Source organism: Ornithorhynchus anatinus, chromosome 9 (assembly GCF_004115215.2).
Source record: "Ornithorhynchus anatinus isolate Pmale09 chromosome 9, mOrnAna1.pri.v4, whole genome shotgun sequence".
NCBI lineage: Eukaryota > Metazoa > Chordata > Mammalia > Monotremata > Ornithorhynchidae > Ornithorhynchus > Ornithorhynchus anatinus.
Window position 1 is genome coordinate 17730854 of NC_041736.1, and position 22113 is coordinate 17752966.

The 22113-nt window shown below is 41.5% G+C and overlaps 1 protein-coding gene across 6 annotated transcripts in view; it reads left to right on the forward strand.

The window, feature by feature from the left end:
• Positions 1–22113, forward strand: part of RAPGEF4 (Rap guanine nucleotide exchange factor 4) — a 187350-nt gene that overhangs the window by 130536 nt on the left and 34701 nt on the right. For all 6 annotated transcript variants that reach the window (XM_007671238.3, XM_007671239.3, XM_029072192.2 and 3 more), the window contains 7 exons: positions 3816–3900; positions 4384–4444; positions 5404–5480; positions 7325–7471; positions 8813–8928; positions 13797–13885; positions 16654–16732. In XM_007671238.3, coding sequence (XP_007669428.1) covers positions 3816–3900; positions 4384–4444; positions 5404–5480; positions 7325–7471; positions 8813–8928; positions 13797–13885; positions 16654–16732 — 654 coding nt within the window. The remainder of the gene's footprint in view (positions 1–3815; positions 3901–4383; positions 4445–5403; positions 5481–7324; positions 7472–8812; positions 8929–13796; positions 13886–16653; positions 16733–22113) is intronic.

Genomic DNA, 22113 nt, shown 5'->3' on the forward strand with positions numbered 1-22113 from the left:
AACTAGGCATTGCTGCCAGAATATGTCCCCTACAGAAACTAGGCCTTTCCACAGCGGGATCTGATAAATCCACATCAGTGGGGCACCACGCAGGTTGGTAAAGAAGCTCTGATACCTAATATCTCTCCCTGTGAAATCTGGAGAAGGACAAGTAAAGACCAGGTACATTCCTGGGCTGCCACTCAGAACAGCTAAAGAGTCAATTCACCTCTCCTAGCCTTGTAGGTTACTGTTATAAAGGAGAATGAGAGTTATCTCCTCTTGTCTGGGATGGAGTGTTTCCTGTATTCACAAACACCAAATTGCTTTCAGTTCCAGGACATTTTTATTGCCTTTGATCTTTAGGATGTGTTTTAAAGCTTCTCAGTTCCTTCCTTGCATCCTTCTGACTCAATAATGTATGAAGGGGGGTTAATAGGTTGGCTCCAATGGTCCCCAGGGATACCGGACAGTTACGTGCGAGGTCTAGGCGCGTAGCCTAATGTAATGATATTCTACGGGCCTTTTGCTGATGTCCAGCCGAGACCAGCGGAACCTTGACGTTTCCCGCGGCGGGTGGGGGAACTCTGGCCCCTCTCCCCTCTCCACCTTCTCTGCATTCTCCCACATCTTTGTGAACGTGGACATGGAGCTCAGTAGGAGCCATGATGGTGGGAGGCTGGGTATTTAAAATTGAAATACCAGTTCCGTATCTCTACCGACAGGGCGGAGACCAGTTGAAAGGCAAGATAAAACTGAGCGAACGGCCACCCTGATGGTTAATGATTCTGTCAAAATCAGCAGCAACTTTTTAAAATTCCACGTGGTTTAGTATGATGGGAGAGTAGGTTACTGTTCACATAATGCTGTTTTCTGGGAGTGGGCCTGAAGTAGCAAGTCTGTGTGGCTAGAGGACATCACAGGGGTGAGCAATTTATATGACACCAGAGGGCGCACTAGCACCAAGCCAGATTTTCTTTTCCGCTGGCTTTCTCCCAAGCCTCGGTTTTTTCCCAAGTCGCCTTTCCCACTAGAGCACAAACACAATGTGCTGCCAACGTCTGAAGGAGAGATGAGGAATTTCGCCCAAGGCAGGTCCTAGGTGTTTAACACTTTCTTTCGCCTGTTCACTGCCAACACGTGATGGAAACATTGAGAAGTCATGGCGGTGATTTTAAAGTTCCCTGATCGTACCGCTCTCACTTCCACCGACTATTACATTATAGCCCGTTGAACCAGAAATTTACTGCAAATCTCGGTCTCACTCCCTTTCCCTTTCTTCCTCTCACCCTCTGTCCTACTTTCTCTCTCCCTCCTACCGCTCTACCCGTAGTATTTATGTCTTGCACTCCACATAAGCATATTTTCCTTTTGAGGCTGTTGATGGGTTAGGAACAACCACTACTTTTGGCCTGTTTTCTGTGTATATACACCTTCTTCCCTTCTTTTTTTTCTGCCCAATCCTTTCCTTATTAACTTTTCCCCTCTTTATTCCACTCTTCTCTTTCCTCTCCCTCTGCCTTCTCTCATTCTTATGTCATTCTCTCAAACTCTGTATACTTGATTAGCCCAGATGCTATTGGGCAGAACCAGGAGTAATCCCTGAAGAGGTGCAGGGTCCTGGGTTTCTAATCTACTTGGGACCTCACTAGACTGGGGGAAAAGTGGTGAGCAGGATGGTTAAAGGGTGGAAACTATTGGAGAAGCAACATGGCCTAGTGGAAAGAACATGGGTCTGGGAGTCAAGAAACCTGGGTTCTGAGTCCAGCTCCACCACTGTCTGCTGTGTGACTTTGGGCAAGTCACTTAATTTCTCTGTTCCTCAGTTACTTCATCTGTAAAATGAGGATTAAATCCTCCTCTCTCTGACTTAGACTGTGAGTACCATGTGGGACAGAGATTGTATCCAACCTAATTATCCTGTATCCACCCCAGCACTTAGTTCAGTGCCTGTAAGCACTTAAAAGAAAACATTTAAAAAATAAAAAAAAAACCCAACTAGATGTGAATAACATACCTTTCTGAAGTGGCCAATTGTTTCCAAATCTAGAGATTGTGATTCCTTTTGGAAGATGTTTTTAAAATTTCCATTTCACCTGAGACTTTCCACTTGAAAAGAGGACATTGTTATCTCAAGCTGCACTCCTTCTAGATGATTTAGTGTAGCGGCACGTTTTCCAACCCAGAAGAACTGGAACAATAATGATTTTTCTATGTTACTCTCTTATATCTAAGCCAAGGAAACTTCTTCAGGCTAAAGAATTTTCCAGGAAGAGTTCTGTACTTACTATTGAATGCAAGCAGATAACATTGATTCTGATTTTGGCTCTGAGTCTCTCTTACTATGTTTCCCTTTTCTTTTGTCCATAATTGATTTAATTTACTCTCAAGGATCAAGTGCGGAAAGAGCTGACTGTGTCTGGTTACCACCCACAAGGAAGGTTTCTAATAAACCAAAATTTGGGAGGGCCCTTAAATGGTAAAATAGTTCTTTGGAACCCTCAAGTCATAGTATTTAAATGTTCTCTTTTCCTCCACTATATATAGATAGATGCCCTGTTTCCTTTTGATATTGACAGTGGGCTGTGTACCATCACGAATTCTGGCTTATTACGCTTGTGTTTATCTCCTGTAATAGCTTGGACAATTGTCCATGTTGGGCCAATGTCTGGGAAATGGGGATAGAAAGAACACATTCCCAGAGTCTGGAACAACACAAAGACAGAATCCAGTGATACAGTGAATGCTGGAAATATTTTTCTTCCTTTCCTCGGAGAAAAGTTTACCTTTTGATCTCAGCGTACCACTTAGAATATGTTCCCTACCAACTTCCCTGGGCCTTCATTTCATCCATATGTTCTCCACTCTTCTACCAAATGCACTGAGGGAGGCAAAGGCCAGAAAAAACTAAACTTGGATCTAGTCTTTTGTATTTAGTTTCTGATGTAGTATTTCTTCCCCGTGACCTCATACTCTGGTGGGTGACAGAAACTAGGGTAGGGTAGCTAGAACTTGGTTCCTGCTCCCTGCTATTTTACAAATTTCTAGAAGGAATTCTTTCTTATCAGCAACTCTAATCCTCCAAAACCCCCTTCAAGTCTTTTACATCTGCCACTTTACAGACTAAGATGGACTAAGGTGACTCAATTGACTTTTAAATCCCCATGGCCCTAGTTTCCAAATCCCCTCTGTCTTAAGTCAAGTGGTGAATTACATCTCTTGCTATGAAGGCCCTGGCTTGATAAATGACTTTGTTATTAAGGACTGTCCTGGTGGGCATAGGCTGTCTGGCACCAATCACATATGCGGGAACCGACGTAGTACATTATATCAGTGCATGGTTGTGAGCCCAGAAGCTCTTTGATAATATCACTGTTGTCAGTATTGGCCCATGAGGCGAAAACACAGATGATTCTGGTTGTCCCAGAAACCATGATTTAACTGGCCTCACCGTGAGTGCTGCTCCTCTTAAAGAAGTTATTTGTCTGGATAAATAGTAAGGTTTTTTAATTTGGAATAATCACCTCTGCCACACACTTTCAAAGCTGTATCATGAACAGTTACTCTCATCTCAAAGACAAAGGAAGAGGGGGAAGTGCTTGCTTCTTTGATATATTCCATTTCCTTTCATCCATCAACATTTTTATTAAAACACCTACTTTAGGGATCGAAATGGCATAAATCTCTCCCACCACAGATTTCTTTTTATGGGGAAAAAATTCCCAGTCACTTCATGGACCCCTAAATCTCTTTCCATAAGCAGTGTCTTTCAGGTGACTGGGCCTTTTTAATACGTTCTTTCCCTTCATGATTTCCTTATTGGTTTTCCTTTGTAGACCAGGTCAGAGGACTGGAGATGATCTAGAGATTATCTATGAAGAACTCCTTCACATTAAAGCTTTATCTCATCTTTCTACCACAGTGAGTTGTCTTTTACTATAAAGTAACAAAGAGGCTTTGAGCTAATGATCTCTTGCAATGGATTGTGTGATTAATCAGTGAGCTTTAAGAACCCCTCTGGAGTTGCCTGCCATCAACCTGTGTAACTCTCATTATTAATTATTATTTTAAGTATCTAGTTCCATATGGGCATAGGGATCCCTGGCACTTACTCCTATTCAGAGAGTGGACAGGATCTCGGTTCAGTCACACAGGCAATCAAAGCTAATAAACCCTCCAGTGAGGTGAGCCTAGGGCTGTGAATACCTATGTGTGTGGCAGTCAGAAGGGATATAAGAAACAGAAGGGAGAATCATTGACACAATAATGCACCTAGTGTTCTAACTGGAGAGAGCAGCATGTGAGGAGAGATCTAGCTATGAGATTATAAGCATACTAGAAAAGAGAGAGCAATTATATAGTTTTAAACTGCAATTTCTGACTTCTGTTTTTTTTGTCTTTAAGGTAAAACGTGAATTAGCAGGCGTTCTCATTTTTGAGTCCCATGCCAAAGGGGGAACAGTGTGTAAGTGAAATATCATCAGTGATCACTTTGGCTAATCAGTAATCCTCTAAACATGAGCCGTGGAAAGTCCGTTGAGCAGTACTCTGGTCCCTTGACTGTTTGGCAAGGAAGTCCCCTAGGGTCAGGGGTCCTCTGGACCTATGACTAGTCTCCCAACTGTCAGAGAATGGTCACTGCTTCTCTGTCCCTGGCTGAGGCTGTGTATGACATTTAAAACCGTCTTTTATTCCCTGCCCAAAGCAGACAAAGGGAGTTCAGCATTTTGTGCAAAGTTGAATCTTGTTTCTCTGGCTTCTGCACTCTGTATTACAGCCCTGAGACTCTGATTGAGAGCCAGGAAGTGAAACACTGTAAATCAGATGAAATTGATCGAACTCCACTCTCTAGACCAGTATTAACCAAGGAAGCCAGCAGCACGAATAATGAAAAGCAAAACAAATGATGAAAAATCTCTTGTTTTAAGTATTCTGACCATTAACATTGATCAGAAAGGTTTTAGAAAGATTTTTAACTAAACAGAGTCTAGTAAAGTTAAGATGATTCCTTCACCTTTGCCGGCAAATTTGTGTTCCTTTGGTAGCTTCTATTTGTTCAGTTAACACAGTTTGTGTTTTTATATTTCTAAATTTTACTCAAAACTAGATTATTTTTTAAAATAGTATGTGACATATTCATTTTTATGAATCATGAAAATAGTACAGATGCTTGAGAAATGAAAGATTTTCTTAAACTGGTCTTTAGTAAAATTCTCTCTTGAGAGCAAATGGTGAATTGCTACTTACTCCATCATTATTTTAAAAATGGAAGACACATTCCACATGGACGGGGTAAATTTTCAGAGTGTTTTCCTCCTGGAATAAATATGCAATTTTATTTTTAATGATCATTTCACAAACTGCAGTTTTTATTAATGTGAGTCTTTTCTGATCATAAATATTTTTTTATCTTTTTCCTATTAGTGTTTAACCAGGGGGAAGAAGGTACCTCTTGGTACATTATCCTAAAAGGATCTGTGAATGTAGTCATTTATGGCAAGGTACTTTTTTCTTCTTCAAACTTTATTATGCTCCATTTACTACTGAAATGGTAAGAATTAGCAGTATAATACCAGAACGTACATTGCAGTGGTCCTTAATTCTCCAATATAATAAGAATATTATTTCCTCTTAACCAGAAATGAGCACAGATATTCCTATTCCATAAGTCAGGATTATCTTTCTGCTGTCCTTCTTGTCAATATTAATTTATTCATTTTGGAAGATCGACTACAAATTAGTCAAGTATAGTTTCTTTTGGGGTGAGGACAAGGCAAAGAGAGTAGAGGAAAAGAACCCCAAAATATAATATTTTGTTGACCTTTCCCACCTTTCTCATTAGCTCTCCTTGTAAGGTACATGAGACTCTGCTTAGGCAGAGATCAATCAATCCAAAAATGCTATTTTTTTGAGCATTTACTTTTTGCAGAGCACTGTATTAAATGCTTGGGAGCATACAGTGCAACAGAGTTGATAGACACAAACCCTGCCCACAAGGAGCTTCCATCTAGTAGAAAGGATTTAAGTCCAGAAACCAGGAGGTCTGATCATTAGGAGACCTCCCCTTCTACTTCATGAAGGATGAGTCACTTAAATTCCCCTGCACCAATAATGGTGATTTTCCATTGTTATTAAAAACTAGCCAAGGACCTTTATGTAATAACTAACTGGACATTAGGAAGTCTAAAATAACAATTGATGTTAGCTTGCCCAAAAGTTCAAGTTTGCAATTTGAATCTTCTATTATAAAAGTTCTTTGAGTTTAATTACTTGATTTGGGGTGATACTCATTTTAGGCCTAAAGAGAGAATGGTGCTTCTGTCAGTCAATTGATAGACCTGCCAGATCTGATGAAAAACTAAGTTTTGAACCCATTCTGATGTGGGGCAGTTGCATAATTATGTGACTGACTAGGACTTAGAAAGCAGCATTTCTCTTCAGGTTCTCACACTCTAAAATAGTAGAGAACCTCAAAAGTCCAGGTAGCGGATGAGGCTGCCCAAGAACCTTAGAGACTTCTTGATAAATAAAAAGAATAGTGAGTTGGAAAATTTAAATGGGAAGGATGAATTTATTCTGCAAATAGGGATGAGAGGGGGATAGAAGAAGTGGGAGAGAGTTTAGCATAAGTAAAGAATGGAAGAAGAAAACTGGTTCTCTGAAAGAGTTGTAGATTTAAAAATACTTTGCATACTAATAAACATAATTTCTACCCACTTTTCTCTTTTCCCTACCTTCCCACATGAATAACACTTTGAGCCACATCCTATAGCTTACTGGCACTCAAAAAATCAATTGAAAGCTTAAATGTATACCACAGCTCTCCCCATATTCAAAGCCCTCCTAAAATCCCACCTTGCCCAACAAGTCTTTCCAAATTAATTTCCCATCATCCTGAGTCTTGTCTTATTCCTTCAGCCAACCCTTGCATATATGAACTTATTTATACTCTCCGTAGTGCTTTTGTATATATGTGTGCTCAAGTATTGATTTTATCTACTCTAAATATTTTTAGGTTTGTATCCCCCGTTAGACTCTAAGATCCTTGTGGGCAGGGAATGTGTCACTTTGTTATTCTCCAGTTTCCCCAACACCTACTATAGTGCACCATAACCAAGTGGGCACTCAACAAGTACTACTATAACTCCTATTTCCAGGGCAAGAAAAGTTTCCCTCTGAGTATAGTGCCAGAAGATAAGCCAGGTCCCTTTTTTTCTTCCTTTTCCATAGCAATAGCAATTTAGGATACCTTGTTCCTACAACTAGTGTTTTTGTGTCACAACCATTTCTCTTTGTGGTTTATCACTAAAGTCTGGAGTCCGAATGAGTGTTCTGCTGTTTTCAGGGGGTGGTCTGTACGCTGCACGAAGGGGACGACTTTGGCAAGTTAGCCCTTGTGAACGATGCACCACGAGCAGCTTCCATTGTCCTGCGTGAGGATCATTGCCATTTCTTGCGGGTAGACAAGGAAGATTTCAACAGAATCCTGCGGGTGAGTAGTAAGGAAGCCAGGCCCTGGGGCTTCAGTTGTTCAGCCTATCAGACACAGGCAAGTGTTTTTGCAGTTTTAAAGATAGGTAGTTTCCAGTTAACATAGAGCCCAGCACTCCTCCTGAAAGCGTTGAAGGTTTATAGTTCTGCAGCCACCCAAACTTAGTTTTGAGTGAGCCGCTACTGTGGGCAGGGTACTATTCCAAATGCTCGAGAGAGTTTATGGAGCTTCTGGAGAGGAGCTTCCATCTGCCTCCCTTCCCTCTCCTCAGGTACATCTGTCAAGGGTCCTAGCTGATGCTTATAGCCGCTCTCTGGGAGAGAATTACTTGTCATAGCACATGATTTGTGTATGGTTTGTGGATAGGACACTCCTGAAGAATTGGGAAAGTTCATCCCACAGCACATGTGTCTCAATACGGTGCATTTCGGTATTGGGAGAAATGGTTTATATGCACACGTGGCATTGATCACAATGTGAACTTTTCGTTACATGAGGTTGTTTAGGAACACAGCCCCTGTGTTGTAGGAGAATTGATGTAATTTTGGTCAGCTATTTTAAAGTCATTATAACCAAACTCTTAGGAACCCAGTGGGATTTGCTACATGAAAAGCAAAGTTGATGCTTCTAATCGCTGAGGTGCCCCAGCTGGAACCATAGCAGTCTTGTGTGAAGGGGACTTTTCTCTCCTTTCTAAAAGTCACTATCCTTCACCTTCCTGCCCGTTCCCCCTTCTGCTTGCTCTCACCACTGTCACCTTGTCTCCAAATTCCCTTTTCTAAGATGGGAGAACTGAACTCATCATGGAGCAAGGCCCTGCATGGAATCTGGGTTAATCTGGACATTGTACAGGCTAACATATGGATTACACATTTTTAAACTTTTCTCATAGGAAGTATCACACTTAAGGAGACCAAATGTGTTTTTAAGTAGAACCTAGAAAAAACTGGCCTGAAATTGTAACATTCAGCAGTCGAGTAGGGTTCCGTTCATTACACACTTTTAAAATATATAGCTATATGTAGATATACATGCACTTTGACTTCTTCCTTCCCCTTTTTCTCATCTTATCAAAACCCAGTTACACCCTTATTCTTTTGGATTTTGTGGACAAAGCTTTTTATCAACTTGATGGCTAAAACTAAAACAATGATAAGAGCAAACCACATTGATACATCTTTGACAGTATCAACCCATGAGTTTGAAAGTCACCTAATTTGTAGAAACCAAACCAAAAGTAACAATTATCATCACAAGAGCAAAATGAATTACCAAATTGACATTTTTTTCATTGTCTAAATCAGTGGCAGCAACTGTCTATGGTATAATTTTTATTTGCAGGATGTTGAGGCGAATACAGTGAGACTTAAAGAACATGACCAAGATGTCTTGGTGTTGGAGAAGGTCCCAGCAGGAAACAGAGCTGCTAATCAAGGAAACTCACAGCCTCAGCAAAAGTATGTTTTCATCCAGCACTGCAATTATCCAACTAAGATTAACCTTTTCACATGGTATTATCATCCCTACAATAAGATGTTCTCATTTTTTGTAATAGAGTGAAGTGCATGTTACTTCTTCTTTACTACTGACTGATCACCATTTATGGAGCATTATTCATCTACTTCTGGCAGTGCTAATACTTTCTAGTACTTTATGGATAATTTCCATAAAGGAAACACTTTAGTGTACAAGAATTACTTTATGGAAACTATCCAGAAAATACTAGTAATATCTGTAGGGCAAAAAAGTATATATGGGAAAGCGCCTTATAATCTCAATACAACCATTTTGTTCTTTGCAGTTTAGGTAGGAGCACTTCTTTATTTAGCAGGTTTTGGTGATAGTCCTTCTGGACCAAGCGTAACATCTACTGAGGGATTTATCTTGAAGGATGAAAATAAAAGTCATGCTAAGTTCCTTGACTACCTCCAGTTCTGCCAGAACATGTGTTTTCCCTGCGCATTTTGGCTGGAACATTGTTAGGAAATGTTCTTGGACAGTGTGAGTCCTTTTAGATCCAGAATACTGTAGGGTCAGAAGAAAGCAGCTTTTGAGCATGTGTTCCTGCACCCAGCATCAGTTACCATGAATACTATTACAGGAGTTTTCCCTAATAGGATATTTGAGGAAACTCAACTCCCAAGTAGGAGAACTGGTTGTACTCAAATTTGCGTGTCAGGCAAGAAGTCCCCGGTTTGTATGCAAACTCTTCTCCACCCTCCCTGAAATGTAAGGCCCTTTAAAATTAGGACTAGCTGGAAAGATTTCCCATAATGTCCACATCCAAGTCCCGTATTATTTATCCATCTTTGCCTGCTGTTACAGCCTCCAAGGATCCTCATACCTCTTCCAGCCAGAACAGTTCTGGTGGAAACTCCCAGGTTTCCCTACACCTTCGTAAATAGGCGTGTGAGTAGGGGACATTTTCAAGTCTAAGGTCATTGAGCTAACCTCAATAATTTCTTTAGGGCATGTAAATAAAGCAGCATTTTGGGTTACACATAGATGTTGTGTATGTTTGTAACTCTTCATAACTTTCAGGAGTAGAGCAAGTGGCTTCCTAAAATGATTAGGCCTGGAAAGAGTCTATCCTTCCATGCAATTATTTCACATTTATTAGGGCTTCCCCAAGTATTCCCACCTCTCCTCCTGCTTCTTAATTAATCGAGTGAACACAACAGAGGAACATGACAGCAGCGTGCTGATCCAGAGTTCCCCCATCGACAGATTCCTATGAAAACTAAAACAAAGGAGAAGTATTACATTTATTTTGGGCCTGAAGCCTGGTTTTCATTAGGCCCACTATCATAGTGAGTTTACTTGGCCTGCTTTCTTTCAGTCCCAGAGTGTATACTTTTTTTCTTTATAGTGTCAACAAGTACACAGTCATACATAATATACACATATGTCTGACATACGGATTTTTTTTTATATTTACATAGTTTTGCAGAATATGGGGCTGAGTTTCTGCCTCTTAGACTCATGCTCTGTATGATACTTTTTCTCAAAAAAACCCCAAATTTCTGATTTCTAAAATTTCAAACACCCCTGCCTGCTGTTATTAGTTTCCAGCATTCCAGATTTTTGCTGCATTTTTCTAAATTGTGCTTTAGAGGAGCCTGCTCTCATTTTATTTTTCTATGGTATGTGTTAAGTCCTTATTATATGTCAAGCACTGTACTAAGCACTGGGGTAGAAACAAGGTAATCATGTTGGACATAGTTCATGTCCCAGTCTAATTCCATTTTACAGATGATGTAAACTGAGGCACAGAGAAGTTGTCACTTTCCCAAGATCACATAGTAGACAAGTGTTTGCTTCATTTTCCCCCAGTTCGGTTCAGCTAATGGTATATGTGGTTGTCACCCATTCCCAGCCCTTGTTCATCAGACTTGTGGTGCTGCAGGTATCCCTTCAGTGTTGTTAGAAGGAATGACTTGCAGATGAAGTGAAGGAGAATGCATGCCCAGTGAGAGGATACAGTGACTTAAATAGGCTGAAGGCTAGGTTAACCACCATCCAATCAAAGGCTTTTAAATAGCCCAGAAGGACACATATCATCTTGTGGATCAATTCACACAGACACATCCCTGTTGCAGTTGAACAAGACTGCCCCCTCTAATTCGGAATCAGAAAATCTCAAAGATATTACTGAAGCACTTCAGCAACCTCCTTAATCTACCTTCGGAGAAGTAGCCAAGCAGCAATAACATGTACTTCACCCAAACCTTTAAGGAAGTTGGTGATTCTGTGGGAGCCATAAGGAATAGCAAAGCCCCTGGGTCCCAAGACCCAGCTGCTGCAATTTCCAAGGAGAAAATCAATCATAATTATTGAGCACTCCCTGTGCTCAGAGCATTATATAAAGTGCTTGGAAGAGTACAATATAAGACAGTTGGCAGACACATTCCCTACTCTCAGTGAGCTTGCAGTCTAGAGAGAAGAGAAAAGAGATGGGCCTGGGAATCAGAGGCCCTGGGTTCTCATCGCCACTTTCCTCTCATGTGACTTTGGGTGAGTTATTTAATTTTTCGGTGCCTCAGTTTTCTCAACTTTAAAATGGGGGTCCAATACCTCTTCTCCCTCCTACTTAGACTGTGAACCCCATGGGGCACAGGGACTATGCCCTACCCAATTAATTTATATCTTCCGCAGGACCTCAAATGGTGCCTGACACATAGTAAGCATTTAACAAATACCATTAAAAGAGAGAGAGAGACCACTGCAAGATTTTCACTTTAATATTTGGAAAACTAAAGAATTGCCACATGGTTTCAAAAATGTGCATACTTTAGCATGCAGAATAAAATGAATAGAATCAGTTCTCTGCAAAATTAAAAGGGATCAATCCTCTGAGAACTGACTTGGAAACCCCCTGCCCTTGGGTTTGAAGCTTTTTTGAGAATTTTTCGAGAATCCAGAACAGGGGCTGTGGTCATCTGTCTATATTTTAAAAAGTAGGGCTACTCACTGAGACATCACATCTTTCTAAGCAGATCATTTGGCAGAGAACTGTCTTCAAATGGTAATAACTTGGATACATTACTACTGATCCAAGCAAATTTTAAACCTATGCTCTAAAGGTGGGTGATGCACTCCCCATTTCAGTATACATCTCTTGAAAAAAACCCACAAAACTTGATGATGATTTTTATCTAATCCAAGACTAAATCAGTGAGTTAACAAAATGGACGCTGACTGATTTTATTTTCAATATAGCAACCAGAGGTGGGCTGACAAAAGATTTAAAGCCACAACTTTTCTCCACCCACCCACTCCATGCGGCTATTACGGGGACAAGATTTATATAATTTGCAGCCCCTCCTGGCTCCATATATGCCCTTACCTCCCTGATTCTTGTTTGAGAATGCTGGGGCACAGCTAGGCTGGACCCTTTCAAATAAGTTCTGGAGAGAGGAAGATGCATTGCTAGCGAAGGGAAGGAGAGACAAATGTGCCTTGGGAGATGAATAGTCTTTACCTCCCTTCCCATTCCAAATATATGGGTGGGGGAGGCAGGGAAAGCGTGGTTATCTTGTTGGCACTTGTGTCATCCTGTGGGCCCCCTTTGGGCTCCTCCCTGCCCATCATTCATTTTAGAATGCTGTCTCCCAGTTGGACACCAATATTCCAATGTAAGTGGCAGAGAGAAGAGGGTGGTGGTGAGACAAAGGCATGGAAGGAAAGGAAAGTGGGAATAAAGAAGAAGAAGGAGTGCAGTTGCCTTGCAGATAAAAATAGCTTCCTGTGGATCTGGAAGAAATGTCCATAGGAGAAAATATGGCTTCCCCATTCCCTTCACTACCTCAAATCTTCCCATGCCCTCTTCTCCATCTTGCTGCAGTTTGGAAATTAACAGGCTAAAGACAGCCCTATATCCAGCTTCCTCTGGCTTCCTCATCGTGGCCGATTCTTGTCTTTCAAGCATACAGGCATTGTTAACATGGCAGTCTCCTGGCAGAAGGCGCCGGTGCCACAGCTCATGGCACAGTATGCCACTTCCCCCATGCCAGCCCACTGGGGCATTCTTATATCCGTACTCTGAGCTCTCCCCTGCTCCTTCACTGAGACCCTTGGTTGATGTCCCCGAAGGAGAGGCTCTGGTGTAGCAAGAGTTTGTGTTCTTGGGGCATCAGTGCAATCTGAAACTGGCTTGGACAGTGCTCAAAGGGAGCTGACGCTCCCAGGGGCTAAGCTCTGCCACTTATTTCCCAGCAGGAACAGAGAACCAGCACTTTGTGGGGTTTTTTTAAAGATGTTTCCTACCTTTCCACTTGAAAAGCGATGCCAAGCATGAAACGGAACGTCAGGATTTGGAAGGGAAGAGAACAATGACTGGGAGGCCATCCGGATGGGTCATGCCTCCCCATGCTCACTGATGCTTTATTGCCTTAGCTCCCTCCCTCCAGCTCCCTAGATCTGAACTCAACTGCTGAGCGGCACTGCCACGTGGCAGGGAGCTCCAGGCTCTGTTTCATTCCCCGCTGAGTTTTCGTGCTAGTGAATCTCAGTTCTCAGCCCATCAACGTTGGCCTTCATTGAAGTTCCCTTTCATTCCCTAAGGAGAAAGTTTAGTCGGGTGGAAAGAGTGTTAACCTCCGAATAAGAAAATCCGATCTCTGTTTCTGGGTTTCCCTTTTGCCTTTCTAGGTGACTTGCAAGTTGTTTGCCGCTAGTAGAATAGTGCAGAAGCATTAGCCTCCAGGTAATGCTAAAAAGGAGCTTTGAGATCCACGGGTGGAGAAACACCCCAGAAATGGAGTGCTCCTGTTTTTTGGCTTGAGCGTGTTCAAAAAAATCTAGCCCCTTCCTTTCTCTTCTACAGGTACACTGTGATGTCAGGAACCCCGGAGAAAATTTTAGAGCACTTTCTAGAAACTATGCGCCTCGAGTTAGCTTTAAATGAAGCGGCAGGTGAGTTAGACTTCACACGTGCGTACTCGGTTGTAGTTGTCTGTCAGCGCTCCCTGACCCAGTGTGTAGTTTTGGCAATTCCCCACCTGAGTGGGGTGCCCCTTTGAGGGGCTATGGCCTAGACTGTTGGAGATTATGTGATGAGCTCCCCTCTAACTTTTCCACTCCTTCCACATCCTTCTCCTCAGCCCCATGCACTGAGGGCAGACCTGTGCAAACTGGAAGTTAGAGAAGAACAGGGATGGCCAAGAGCCATGTTACTTGGAGCAGTGGAGAGCCTCAAGCCCCTAAATTTAACTTACATGACAGATCCAATTTAGAAATCTGCCTTATGGTGAAATGGAGTCTGCTGGTTGTAATAAATTCTTCTGTATTTCTCCTAGCTCTGTTCCTCTTATACATTCACAAGATCCAAGGAAGTCCAAGTCAGAGTTCATGAGGAGGGACATAATGAGCTGGCCTTGGGTGTCTAGGTCATTTGAACAGAGATGATCTTAACAAGGAACTAGCTTCGAGTTATGCAATCGCTTCCTCTTTCTGCTACTAAATTGCCATGTGAGCTTGGATAGATCAAATGTCCACAGGCCTCTCTGCAGTGAGGAATCCTGTTAGGTTTTTTTCCTCCACTTGACAGAGTAGTTAGGAATTTTGAATTAATGTGCTCTGTGTAAATTCTGAGGAAAGTTTTACTGTCTCCCAAATTACATTTCCAAAGGGCTATTAAATTATTAATCTTACCTTTTTTCACTTACGCCCAGTCAGGGTGAGTTGTACATTTCTAAATAGGGCTGTTTAAGCATGAAGGCTGCTGTCAAAGGCACTGCTATTTTTTCAGCAGCACAAGAAATCACCAACAGGGCTCTTGTCTTACACAGCACTTTAATTTTCTGATGGGGGAGGGGGAAGGAATAATCTGCTTTCCCGACATAGACTTGGCAGGGTTTTTTTTTTTCCAGTAGTGGTGTGGGTTGCACTGAGCCATCTGAACTCCTGCTCTGTGGTGGGCAAACAGCACACGTTGGCAGAGTAGCAGATGGTGATAGAGGTGCCATCAGTGGTTACACACAGAGAATCTCTGGGAGAACTCCTGAGCAGCAGACTCTGCTGTCTTCACCCACTTATTCATTCATTCAGTCAGTCATATTTATTGAGCCCTTACTGTATGCAGAGCAATGTACTAAGCACTTGGAAAGTACAATTCAGCAACAAAGAGAGAAAATCCCTCCCCCCAATGGGCTTTTGAGTACAGTGTTCATGGGGTAGAAAGGTTGAATCTTCATTTCTTGCTAAATCGGCAAAGTCTACCATGTCAGCAAATTGGACTGCTGAAAATGAACATTAACCCGAGCATCTGAAAAGCGGGCAAAAGAGCAAATAAGAGCAATGGGGAAAGTCAATTTTAGGGAGAACTTTGTCCGTTTTCATACAAATTTGCAGGTGGCTGGGACCTTCAAAAGCTTTTATTTCCCAATCTTCTTTGCCCTTTTTTCTTCTCTCACCTCTGCATCCCTCCAATTAGTAAACCAAATCCATCTTGGAAAGTGTACCTTCCACCAAGGTTCAGAAAGACTCATAGCTAGAGTTAGGACTAAGGTATATTTGAGCTGAATTTATGGCAAAACTTAAGTGGATCAGTTTCATGGGGAACATGGTATCTGAAGAAATATCCGTGAGACCTTTGCTGTCCGAAGCAAATGGCCTCTTTCCTTTTAACATCTGCTCTGAAACAGCTCTCCACTTAAAAATACTATGGTTGATTTATTGGCCTTTGAACAATAAGGCAATGGGCTGGCTCGTAGTCCTCCTCTTTAGGATACTTGCTGGCTCTGTCCCTTTATGTATTGGCAGTAATGTTTCAACATTGATTTTATGAGTCAATCCTGACAAAGCACGGAAGGGCCAAGGACAACTCCGCTTTAATGTTTTCAGGGTCCTTTCCTGGAAAGTTCTGGTTCTGGGCTGTTCCTAGAGGCAGGATAACAAGGTAGTAGTAGAGAAGGACGGGGTTTCCCTCTGGTTCTGCATCCAGTTTATCCCAATAAATTATGCCAAGTTGAAGATCTGCTTGCCAGTTCTAAGCAGTGATGGATAAATGAGATTACAGTCCCTTGGGATTTTTAGTAGGCCAGTTCTTAAAATTAATACTAACGTTCATGTAACGTACTTCATAGAGGAACGTATGATACAGCTTTTGCACCAAGCAAAAACTTCATCATCTAGGATGCCATGTTGTTTTTCATTAAGATCAGGGGCTCTTCTTGCTGACTGGAAGTAATAAGGCCTCACTCAAAGGGAAAACTGAGCAGTATATTAGAATAGATCAGATTGGGCTTGGATCCCTAGATAGGCTGATTTAAATATTAAGCATCTGACACCTCTGTGCACAGGTGAAATGAATTGGTCACCTTTCCCAACACTCAGGTGAAAAACTGCCTCAGTGTTGGAATTTGTCACTGTCGTTTATTCTCTAGATTCAACTCTCTTCAGAGGACAGGGTTCCCAAGGTCAGGAGGTTGTTTTCTGAGGCATTTGGCTCCTATTCTTTTAGATCCAGAGAGGCTAGGTGGTGGGAACATGGGCTCTTTGGCGATGTTTATTTTGCAAATAGATGGGTTTTTCTCCCTCCAGCATAGTTAGTAACAGTTTCCTTTAAAATAACCACATAGAAACAAAATCCCTCAAGGAACTGTTGGGACAGGAACTTAAGAACCGGTTTTACTCAGGTATTTGCAAGAACTTGATTTCTTTTTCCTTTCTTTTTCTTTCAGATTCTGTTGTAAATGACTTTGTTATGATGCACTGTGTTTTTATGCCAAATTCTCAGCTTTGCCCAGCCTTGATGACCCAATATCCTTTTAATATGAAAAGCCACTGTTTCCTTTAGGACCACCCTTCAGAGGCATTTGTCAGCATTATTCTCTCTAATCCTCCAAAGGTAAGTCAGACCTCTCACTCCCCTGCTGCAAGGACCATCTTCTTAGTTTCTTGACAACTGAAATCTTAAAACTCAGAACTTTTTGACCATCACTTCAGGGCATCTCTGCCATAAATGTGCAATATATTCCTTCATGAGTTTTCTGGTTTTCTAAGTAAGAATAGTGCTTCCATTTCCAAAAGGTCTTTTCTTTCTACTAGTCCACGATGCATAAAAGTTGTACTTAGATGCTTAAGAAGACTGAAGTTAAGTCGAGGGTGCTAGTAAAATGAGTAAAGCAATTCACTCATTTTATGTCACAGCCCAAAAACCACACTCATGAAAGGAAATACGAATGTCCAGTTGTTCATTGTTGTCATGTATGCTTGCCTTTGCATCAGCACAGTTGTTTGCATCGTTGTAACTAATTTTGTCTGTCCATATCGTTGGTGCCTATTTTCACAGCTAGACCCCCTGAGAAGCAATGTTGGCCTACTGGCCGGACTGCGGGCCTGGGAGTCAAAGGTCCTGAGTTCTAATCCCAGCTGCCGCTTGCCTACTGTGTGACCTTGGGCAAGTCAATAAACTTCTCGATGCCTCAGTTTCCTCATTTGTAAATGGTATTTCAGTACCTTGTCTCTCCCCTGTTTAGTCTGTGAGCCCTATTTGGGACAGGGACAAGCTGATTATCTTTTATCTACCCCATTGTTTAGTAGAGTGCTTAGGCACTTAGTAAGCACTTGACAAATACCATTATTATTATCATTATTATTATTATTGTTATTATTATCATGCCTTTTTACCTTGTATTATGGAGAATCCAGAGCAATGCCTCTCATCAATGGAATGCAAGTAAATAGTATCCAGTGATGTTGGCAATAGTAAGAAATATGAAATGAAAGGGAAGAAAATAAAGGAGAGCGAGAGACTGACCACTAAATCTCAATTCGCCCATAAGGTTACTTATTATTGAGACTCTGCACCCCTTGCATTCTCTCTGCCGTAACCCCACTCCTGATGAATGGAAGCGTTTAATTCTCCAAGCATGATACATACAAGCATAGATATGCTTTGTGGAGAAGTGGAATCTGCTTATTGGAATACATTATTCAGTATGACTCTTCAGTATGTTTGCCTTCTACATGCATGAGCCCCAAGTCAGAGTTCATGAGGAGGGACATAATGACCTGACCTCAGATGTCTAGACACTACAGCGCAAATGAGTCAGAGTGGCTGCAAGGTCACCTCAGGGAAAGCTTGTGAAAATCCCTTCCTCCACCAAACATATATCGCCCAATCTTTCAACCACCTGTATAAGTTGCACAAAAGTAAGCTCGAGGCTGAGAACACATCCATGCAAAGTAAGTGCTCAATAAATATGAATGAATGAATGAAATATGAATGAACAGTTCCCTACACCATAGTGGGAACAGCGAGAATTCTGCTCAGAGTAGGGCCCAGCACATGCCAACCACAGTCTGAATTGAGCAGACGTTTCTCTGTCATGTTCCAGACACACTGCCATGTGGACCTACACATCCACCTAGGCACACACACCTTGTAACCATGAAAGTGAAGCATTCTTTGGTTGATGGGACACTCTCCTTCTTTCTTGTTTAGAAAGTAGGCCCCAGGCTGGATCCCCTCTCTGCACAGTGGCTAGTACTGCACTTGAAAACCACACCCTGAAAGCTGTTAATTTCCCTAAAAGCCTGTTTTTATTTTTACATTTTTTTTCCATTTTATGAGGTTTTTAATTTTTGGGGGGGCTGGATGGCCCAGGATACATATTGCTTGCCTGTTTGTAGAGTCTGACTTAAACCATCCCAAGCTTATTTTGTATTAGGTGAGTAGTCAACAAATTGTCCTATGGTACCTTAATTGTTTATTCAGAAAGATTCCTTGGGGCTCAGAAAGTCTTTTACTCTCTTTGTGCCAGTTTTCTAAGAAAATGTGAAGCTTATTAATCAATCAATAGTATTTATTGAGCATTTACTATGGGCAGAGCACTGTACTAAGTGTTTGGGTGAGTACAGTAAGATAGAGTTGGTAGGTCTGATCCCTGATCACAACAAGTTGATAATCTAAAGGAGCAGTAAGTGGGCAGTTAGAATAGTCTTGTCTGGTTAGGCTCCATACTTTGGAGCTGGCTCACTGTACTTTTGCACTCTTATTTTTTTGTTTGTTGTTTTTTTAAAATGATATTTGTTAAGTGTTTTCTGTGTGATGAGCACTGTTCTAATCACTGGGGTAGATAACAAGCTAATCAGGCCAAGTACAGTCCCTGTCCCACATAGGGCTCACAGTCTAAGTAGGAGGGAGAGCAGATATTGAATCCCTGTTGTGCAGTTAAGGAAACTGAGGCACAGGTAAGTTAAGTGATTTGCCCAAGGTCACGCAGCAGAAGAGATGGAGCCAGGTCCTCTGGCTCCTAGGTCCATGCTTTCTTTATCCACGAAGTCACACTGCTTCCTGTGGGTGTGCTCCCTTGCTCTGTCTTCTCATCAAGAGTCAATGTAGTCATGTAAATGGACCACTGAGTGAGGAGGAGAAGGAGTTTCTGCAGTTGTAGTTTCTAATCCTGTGGTGACCAATTCTCTGTGTCTCCCACAGTAGAATATCATGGAGGTGGGTCTGGTCCTATTCCACTCTGGAACAGCCCTTTTGCTAGTCAGCATGATATGAGCCATACAAAACGTGTGTACACATAAATTTTTTGTGGTAGAGCCCCGGTAACAGCAGAGTCTGTGTCCTACTCTGACAAACAAGTTAATGTGAATTCATAGAAAATGTTAATCAATGCTACTTACTGAACATTTACTCTGTGCAGAGAACTGTACTAAGCGCTTGGGAAAGTACAACGGAGCAAATAGAAATGGCCAAGTCGAGGTGCCATTTTAGTCCTCAATCTTTCCCCCTTTCTTTCACTCACCTCAGGCAGGACTATCCCTGGGCCATTCCAGAGATGAGAATCTCTCCTGTTTCAAAAAGCCTTCACAGAAAATCCCATATCCAGTCAGTTCCAGTGTTTAACAATCTTCCCTCTTAAGAAATTCTTCCTTGAATCTAACCTAAATCCCTCTTACTGTGGTTAATGCCCATGGCTTCTTATTCAGTTCAGAAGGAGATTTTCCCACTCATTTGTCTCCTGAGCCATTGGGGTAAAGCCTACACCTGTCAGTGGGCACACAAGCCTCAGTTTGTTTTCGGTCCTTCCCAAAGATGCTGTATGCAAAGCAGATTCAGAAAATAACAACACTGAAGTGTATCAGTTTGGATGTTGATTAATGTTTTATAAATAACTGCACAATTATCATGTACTTATGGCAAAAGGTGTACATAATATTGTATTTCCTGTGGCAGACCATAATGAATGCACTGCTAGTAATCCTAGAAGGTTTTCCCTTACTTTTACTGTGAATGTTTTAATTCATAGGACCGTTGCTACTTGAATTATAAAAAAGTAATGAGCAGTGAGAATGCAGAAAAATTACAGGTGCCTATAGTGAGTAAGATAATAACCAGGTAAAAAAATACAGGAACTAATTACAGTGTTTGAAAGGCAGAGACGACATGAGAAAAATGATTCAGTGGAGTATTAACATTGCAGTTGGGAAAGTTCAAAGATTATAACCTTCCATTACTGTGTATTCTCCCCCTCTGATCCCCAGGCCCACTGCCCCGCTCTAAAAGAACAACCCCGCTTAGTTTCTCTGCCCACATCAAATTCTTTATAAATTCTGGTAGAATTCATGTATCAGGCTTGAGCTCAGAGGCTTGTCAGTCAAGCAAGACTGAGATTTGTTTAGAAAACTTGACCCACTTTGAGCTTTTCAGTTCTTACTGTGCCTCAAACCTCAGAATAATTTTACTCTTGAAAATCAAGTTTAATGCTGTATTGGTGGCAGGGAACTCTTTGCCACTTTAGCTGGACAAGGACTTTACGGTGAGAAATTTAAGATGGATGGTAGAAAAGAAATTCCCAGAACACTTAGCCAAAGACAACTTAAAAGTATTCTGAATTTTTTTTAAAGGAAGGAATATCCTATATGTGTGGGATAAATCTGGTTGATTGATTGACATAATTGGTTTCTGAAAACTGTGACTTTAGATCAAATGTTATATGTGTGAACTGGTTTTTTCATAGGAATAATGTTCCAACTGGGAGATTGGTTCCAGAACCAAGGTGTTATACTCAAATTGTCCATAAATGTTTACTCTATCAATTAGCTATATTAACTTACCTAAGTTTTTATATATGTTATATAGGACCGTATAAATAGTATAACATATTGAATTAGAGAAGTTTCAAGGTTAGTAGACATTTAATCTAGAGCTTCCTTGTGGTCAGGAAACATGTCTACTGACTCTATTATATTGTACTCCCCCAAGTGCTTAATATAGTACTCTGCATTTAGTAAGTGCTCAATAAATAACACTGATTGATTTACTTCACCAACCCTCTCTGTGATTCTCCCTGGCACTCCAGCAACGCTCTGCCCTCTTGACCGCTCATGCCCGCCCTCCAAGCTGTTTCAAAATGTTACCCTCCCATGTGGCTTTAAAAGGTGTTTCTCCATTTCTCCAAGGTTTCTGTGTCCCTTATCCCTCCAGGACCTGTGGCCATGTTTACTGCTTTAAAGAAGGCAGCTCTTATATGTAAAGCAATCATAATAATAATGTTGGTATTTGTTAAGCGCTTACTATGTGCCGAGCACTGTTCTAAGCACTGACATAGACATAGGGGAATCAGGTTGTCCCACGTGGGGCTCACAGTCTTAATCCCCATTTTACAGATGAGGGAACTGAGGCACAGAGAAGTTAAGTGACTTGCCCACAGTCACACAGCTGACAAGTGGCAGAGCTGGGATTCGAACTCATGAGCCCTGACTCCAAAGCCCGTGCTCTTTCCACTGAGCCACGCTGCTTCTCAATCATGGTATTTATTGAGCATGTACTCTATGTAGAGCACTGTATTAAGCGCTTGGGGAAAGTACAAGTCGAAATCAATGTGTTGTCAGGCTGAACCGGCATATATTTAGAAGTGTCATAAGCGATATTCGGCCTATCTTAAAAAGTCTTAAATTGAAGACTGCTTATATTGGAAGGATTCTTGAGGTCGGCATCAACTCTTACTCTCCCAATTATTTTAGCTTCATCCAAATGAAAAGGAAGATATTTCTGTTCTTCCCAAATGTGAGATTTGGCAAGATTAGAAATCTCAGAAATTAATTTTGCTTTGAAAATGTCGTGTCCTATGAATAACTTGGGTTATTTTTGGAGAGTTGGAAGTACATGTATATATTTTCCATGA